General features: G+C 45.2%; 1 protein-coding gene across 1 annotated transcript in view; it reads left to right on the forward strand.

Annotated features, from left to right (window-relative positions):
• The window catches only part of LOC133449081 (uncharacterized), a 36,807-nt gene extending 30,179 nt beyond the window's left edge, over nt 1-6,628 (forward strand). The window contains 6 exon segments of the mRNA XM_061728213.1: nt 515-2,161; nt 2,164-2,308; nt 4,623-4,796; nt 4,992-5,165; nt 5,768-5,814; nt 5,912-6,628. Of these exon segments, the coding sequence (XP_061584197.1) occupies nt 515-2,161; nt 2,164-2,308; nt 4,623-4,796; nt 4,992-5,165; nt 5,768-5,814; nt 5,912-6,444 (2,720 nt within the window). The 3' untranslated portion in view covers nt 6,445-6,628.
• The last annotated feature ends 569 nt before the right edge of the window (nt 6,629-7,197 follow it).

A 7,197-nucleotide genomic window follows, 5' to 3' on the forward strand; every position in this document is an offset into this window, starting at 1 on the left:
AATTCGCCCCCACATGGTACCATCCCCCTAGAGTAGCAACCACGTTGTATAGGACAGCATGCATATGTTTAACCGACCAACACCACAAGATAACTGGAAGATTTTAGTCCTGGTTTTCCTCTTCCTGGAATCCTGCTGAACTCCAGATTGTCTTGATGGTTCTACAGATTATTGGATCAGATCATCTTCTGGTGTTTTCAAATCCTAAACCTAGAAGATCCACTTCACAGACACAAGAAAAATAACAAGCACAACAACGCACAAACCCACAACCTATCAGGGCTGTACTGCTAACATCCTGGTACTATTAACTCCAGGACCCCAAGATGTTCTTGTCACTTCCACTTCCTGAATGTTCAGAGGTGTTTTGGTGGTAAAAGTGATTCTTCTCAATATTGGACAGATCATCATAACATTAGAGTCGATCAGTGTTGGTTCACATCCTGATTCTTTAGGAGAATGAAGTTGAACTTTATAAAACACTAATTGGTTTCTTTTTTCCAATTTTATTAAGGTTCTTATGCTGCAGTTTGTAAAAAGCGGCTGAAGTCTAAGCTGAAGAAGAAGTCCCGGTGTGTGTTTGAGGGGATTGTTAAAGCAGGAAACCCAACCCTTCTGGAGCAGATCTACACAGAGCTCTACATCACAGAGGGAGGGACCGGAGAGGTCAACGATGAACATGAAGTCAGACAGATTGAAGCAGCTTCCAGGAAACCACACAGAGCAGAAACAACCATCAGACAGGAAGACATCTTTAAACTCCCACCTGGAAGAGATGAACCAATCAGAACAGTGATGACGAAGGGAGTGGCCGGCATCGGGAAAACAGTCCTAACACAGAAGTTCACTCTGGACTGGGCTGAAGGCAAAGCCAACCAGGACATCCAGTTCCTGTTTCCATTCACCTTAAGAGAGCTGAATGTGCTGAAACAGAGAAAGTTCAGCTTGGTGGAACTTGTTCATCACTTCTTCACTGAAACCAGAGAAATGTGCAGCATTGAAGAGTTCCAGGTCGTGTTCATCTTTGACGGTCTGGATGAGAGTCGACTTCCTCTGGACTTCCACAACAATGAGGTCCTGACTGATGTTACAGAGTCCACCTCAGTGGATGTGCTGCTGACAAACCTCATCAGGGGGAACCTGCTTCCTTCTGCTCGTCTCTGGATCACCACACGACCCGCAGCAGCCAATCAGATCCCTCCTGAGTGTCTCTCCATGGTGACGGAGGTCAGAGGGTTCACTGACCCACAGAAGGAAGAATACTTCAAGAAAAGGTTCAGAGAAGAGAAGTCCACCAAAATCATCTCCCACATCAAGACATCACGGAGCCTCCACATCATGTGCCACATCCCAGTCTTCTGCTGGATCACTGCTACGGTCCTGGAGAACGTCCTGGAGAACGTCCTGGAAACCAGAGAGGGAGGGGAGCTGCCCAAGACCCTGACTGAGATGTACATCCACTTCCTGGTGGTCCAGGCCAAACTGAAGAAGGTCAAGTATGACGGAGGAGCTGAGACAGATCCACACTGGAGTTCAAAGAGCAGGAAGATGATCAAATCTCTGGGAAAACTGGCTTTTGAGCAGCTGCAGAAAGGAAACCTGATCTTCTATGAACCAGACCTGAGAGAGTGTGGCATCAATGTCAGAAAGGCGTCAGTGTACTCAGGAGTGTTCACTCAGATCTTTAGAGAGGAGAGCAGCCTGTACCAGGACCACGTCTTCTGCTTCATCCATCTGAGTGTCCAGGAGTTTCTGGCTGCTCTTCATGTCCATCTGACCTTCATCAAGTCTGGAGTCAACCTGCTGGAGGAACAAAGAAACACCTCCAGGAGGTTTAAAAAAAGAGTAGAGACTGACCTCTATCAGAGTGCTGTGGACAAGGCCTTACAGAGTCCCAACGGACACCTGGACTTGTTCCTCCGCTTCCTCCTGGGTCTTTCACTGGAGACCAATCAGACTCTCCTGCGAGGTCTGTTGGAGCCAAAACAAAGAAGATCACAGAACAATCAGAAAACAGTTAAATACATCAAGAAGAAGATCAGTGAGGATCTGTCTGCAGAGAAAAGCATCAACCTGTTCCACTGTCTGAATGAACTGAACGATCGGTCTCTGGTGGAGGAGGTCCAACGGTCCCTGAGGTCTGGACGTCTCTCCACAGATAAACCACTCCTGCTCAGTGGTCGGCTCTGGTCTTCATCTTATTGTCATCAGAAGAAGATCTGGAGGTTTTTGACCTGAAGAAGTTCTCAGCTTCAGACGAGGTTTTACGGAGGCTGCTGCCGCTGGTCAAAGCCTCCAAGAAAGTTCTGTAAGGACGAACACGGACACATCTGTTTCAATTTCAATCACATGTGTCACATGTAGGAAACCAGTTCAATTCACTGCTCAACTAAGTTCAGGTTCATGTGGGACCAGTTCTCATCAATGATTCATCTCAGGAAACTTTACATGCAGAGAAGGGAAAAGCAGCGATCACTATGATCAATACTTATTGATTATTAGTTGAAATAATCAGTATTCATTGATATTATATAATTTACTTCTTTGTTAAATGACATAATCAACTTTTAAATAACATAATGGTTTCTCTTTAACCTCCTCTGCAGGTTGAGTGGCTGTAACCTCTCAGGGAACATCTGTCCACTTCTGACTTCTGTCCTACTTGCTTGGTTGTTTTATTAGATCTCTGTTAACTACTGACCTTTCACAGCAGTTTCTCTGTGGTCTAATCAAAATCATCAGCTTAATTACAACATTATCATTAATTAAAATACATGAACAAAATGCTCACAACTCACAACTCAGAGAAAACAGACACTAGGACACCTGCTCAAAGTACAAAAAACAACACTATAATCAGCACAATGGCATTTTACCTTTTCTCATCACACTCTCAAACAAAATATTAAGAAAACTCAAATGCATAGCTCAATTTAAAAAGAATAATACATATTTTCCATTTTTTACCAAAACAACAACTTCCTGGACAGTGTGAGATAGAACAAATAATCATGTGCTGTTCACATTTTAACACCCCCCCACACCCCTTCAGCAAAACTACACACACAATCACAAAAGAAATAGAGGAAAAGGAAACAGTGTCAACACGATAAACAAATTAATAGATCAATTCTTAACAGTCCATTTTATTCTCCAGAGTAAACAAAAATAACTTTGAGCTTCTTCTTAAAGCGTATCATATTATCTAAAGTCCAAAGGTCTGGTAATTCACTCCACACTACCATCTTTCTGTGATTCATTTCCTCTGTTTTACTTCTCCATGGATGCAACAGAAAATGACAGAAAAAAATGATAATCTTCTTTAGAGTGTTTCTGGTGTTTTGTCTGGTGTAGGGATGCTGAAACTCTCTTTAGCCTTAAGTCAAGTTGAAAACCTTTTTTATTGACTTATGTCTATCTGTCTTTAAAGGTATAGTCAGTAATGTTGGAGAGCTAGCAAGATTTGAAAGTGGCACCTCCTTTAAGCCCCACCCCCTCCTCCCCCTCCCGTCAGCGCTCCGTCCAAAGCCACGCTCCCACAAACTTTGGGGAATGCGCATTTGCAGGAGTCGAGTTTTCCAGGACATTTTGGACAGCACATTTTCAACAAAACTACCCCATGTCTCATTCACCTGTAAGCAAGGCCGGTTTTAGGGGGGGCATGGGTGGGCTGTGCTCACCCAAACGTGCATCCTGCCCACCCAATCAAAGTTATGGGGATCCTTTATTTTTTTTATCATTTAATTTTTTTTCTGATTGGGTGGGGACTGCGCATCATTTTTAGACACAACAATGAACGCATAACGCAAAAGTTGGAGGAAGCCGACGTCCCAGCAAAATGAGCATAACAGAGAAGTGTTCAGAACAGCACACAGAGCACACACTGAAGGCTGATTTATGGTTCCGCGTTACACCAATGCAGAATGGTGCGTGTCGCCGCGTACCCTACGCCTTAGGTCATAGCCTACCCTACGGCGTAGCCGTGGCAACAGAGCCTGCACGGCACCGCAGCGCACCGCCGCCCGCACCGGCGCTCTCCGCCCTCGCCGGGATGGAGACGCCTCCATCCCCACGGACCCCCATACTGGGGAGGTGGGATTTGTATTTTTGGCTGAGTTTTCTCGTTTTCTGCGCCATTCTTCAGCAAACGTAACTCAAGTGTGTGAAGTTTTCCGGCAAGATTTTCAATGTGACGAGTGCGCACATGGGACAGAGGGGGGTGTGGGCGGGACTTAAAATGAAGGCATCTGATTGGTTCTTTCCCCCCTGCCAATCCTCTGGTCCTCTGACCAATCCGTGCCATTCGGTGCACAAAAAACAAATTGGTCAGAGTTTTTACAGGATTAAAGCTGTCAGAGAGGTTGGATGTTTTTCTTTCCTTTTTCTGAACACATTATTCACTGGCTACTCTCAGGATGGAAGGACCATTTCACCCAGTATAACAATAAATGTTTTTGAATACGGTTACAGACTATACCTTTAATTGCTGCATTTAAGTTCTTAAATTTTCAAGTCATTTTTTAAAATGTTTATATCTTAAGCCCTTTGAGTTGTCTTGTACATGAAATGTAATACACAAAACTTCCTAAATAACCTCATGATCTCTCTTTAATCTCCTGCAGGTTGAGTGACTGTAACCTCTCAGGGAACATCTGTCCACTTCTGTCCTCAGTTCTCAGCTCTCAGTCCTCCAGTCTGACAGAACTGGACTTGAGTAACAACGACCTGCAGGATTCTGGACTGAAGAAGCTGTGTCCTGGACTGGAGAGTCCACACTGTCACCTGGAGTCTCTCAGGTCAGAATCCACCAAGTGTTCAACTGTTGACCATTAGAACTGTGGTTGATATTGAAGGATTGTTGATGTGTTTCTGCTGATCCTCTGACTTTTCCTTCAGCGCCATCATCAGGTGAACACGAGGACCGAGTCAGCTTTAGTCTCAGAGCAGTTCTCTCAGAGTCTCTGCATGTGTTTTGTGTTGTGTGTCTGCAGGCTGTCAGGCTGTCTGATCTCAGAGGAAGGAAGTGCTTCTTTGGTCTCAGCTCTGAGCTCCAACCCCTCACACCTGAGAGAGCTGGACCTGAGCTACAACCATCCAGAAGAGTCAGCATGGAAACTTCGGTCTGCTGTCCTGGAGGATCCCTACTGGGGAGTGAACACTCTCAGGTAGGAAGACGGAAGGACATAAGTGTGCTGGACTCTTCATTGTGTTGTTGTGGACATCATCTTTGTGGCTCTCTGGATTTTGTTGTGGCATTTTTTATTAATTGCACGGAGTAAAATACAGATACCTACACCCGGCATGTGGATGCTAGTCCTCTTAGAGGAAGGTTTACATTACAAAAGAGATGTGACCCTTTCATCTGCATTTACATGTTTTATATCCCCCTCTTCCATCCTGTTATTTACAGCTGTTGGCCTTTTGTTACAAACCATATAATGTCTGAATGTTTTCCATGACACTTTGAGCAGAGATCTTTGAGCAGATGGAGCTGCTGCAGCTCATCTGGTGTTGCAGCAGAGCTGATAGATGCACTTCACAACTCTGAGCCGTTCTTGACCCAGTAAACATACCACAACCACAGCAGTGTGGTTTTCAGGCCCATCGCAGCACAATAACAGCTGCACCTTCACTCGACTTCAGAGATGCTGCATTGAAGTGCATCCGTCCAAGTGTTGGACTGTTTCTTCATCCGTGTGTGAGAGCCATGTAATGTCCATGTTTGCTGAGAGAGACTGAGCTGGTCTGACCCCCCTCCTCCTTTCAGGGTGGAGCCTGCTGGACAACGATGGTTGACACCAGGTCTGAGGAAATGTAAGTGTGTTTTTATTTCATTCACACGTTCAACAATCTTCTCACTGTCACTCATTCATGAGATAACTGCAGTTGGGTTGTTTGTTCTCTCCATCAGATTCCTGTCAACTCACCATCGACACAAACACAGTCAACAACAACATCCAACTGTCTGACAACAACAGGAAGATGACACGTATGGGGGGGTATCAGTCATATCCTGATCATCCAGACAGGTTTGATTCCTGGCCTCAGCTGATGTGTAGAGAAGTTCTGACGGGTCGTTGTTACTGGGAGGTCCAGTGGAGAGGGGGAGTTTCTGTATCTGTGAGTTACAGAAGAATCAGAAGGAAAGGAGGCTCTGATGACTGTGTATTTGGATGGAACGATCATTCCTGGAGTCTGTCCTGTTCTGATGATGGTTGGTACTCTGTCTGTCACAATAACAGAGTAACATCTTCCTCCTCCTCTTCCTCCGTCTGTGACAGAGTAGCAGTGTACGTGGACGTTCCTGCTGGAACTCTGTCCTTCTACAGCGTCTCCTCTGAAAGACTGATCCACCTCCACACCTTCAACACCACATTCACTGAACCTCTCTATCCTGGGTTCGGGTTCTGGTCTGATTCTGGTTCTTCAGTGTCTCTGTGTTGAGTTCAGTCTCAAGAGTCTCCTCTTGAGACTACAATCAGCCAAGATGAAGTTACAACAAGGTTCATCCTGGTCTTTATTCTCACCCACATCCTGTTCCAAACAGGACGTCACTACTGGACTGTCAGGTTTCTGTCATGGCAAAGTGTTTGTTTGTATGCAAGTTTACTGTATGAATAAAATAATCCATCCATTATCTAGAACTGCTTCTTCATGTTCAGGGTCCCGGGGGTCGGCCTTGTTGATTTTAAACTGTACTATAATGATTTTTAAGTATATTTGTCGGTAGAAGGAGAAATCAATAACAATAATGGCCGGGTTTCCCAGATCCAACCTCTCTTAAGGATTTAAAGGTATTGTGACATGAAAAACACATTTTTCTTGATTTTTTGTGTTTTGTTGGGTGTCTTGACATCAATTACACCCAAAAAACAACGAACTTTTAACATTCAGTGTATTGTGTGCTTTCTGGGATTTTCCGCATAACTATGCAAAAACGGCACATGTGGTTTGGTGGCGGGCCGTTACGTATAGACCCGCTAAATCACCGCCCCCTCCACCCAGCTCCCTGTCTCCTCTCCTCTCCAGCGCACCATAAAGGCTGGTTTATGGTTCCGCGTTACACCGACGCAGAGCCTACGGCGTAGGGTTACGCGGCGACGCGCACCGTACCCTGAACCCTACGGCGTAGGCTCTGCGTCGATTTAACGCGGAACCATAAATCAGGCTTAACACGGAGCTGTTTAGAGCCTCTTC

The sequence above is a fragment of the Cololabis saira genome, chromosome 8 (genome assembly GCF_033807715.1).
Source record: "Cololabis saira isolate AMF1-May2022 chromosome 8, fColSai1.1, whole genome shotgun sequence".
NCBI classification, from domain to species: Eukaryota; Metazoa; Chordata; class Actinopteri; order Beloniformes; family Belonidae; genus Cololabis; species Cololabis saira.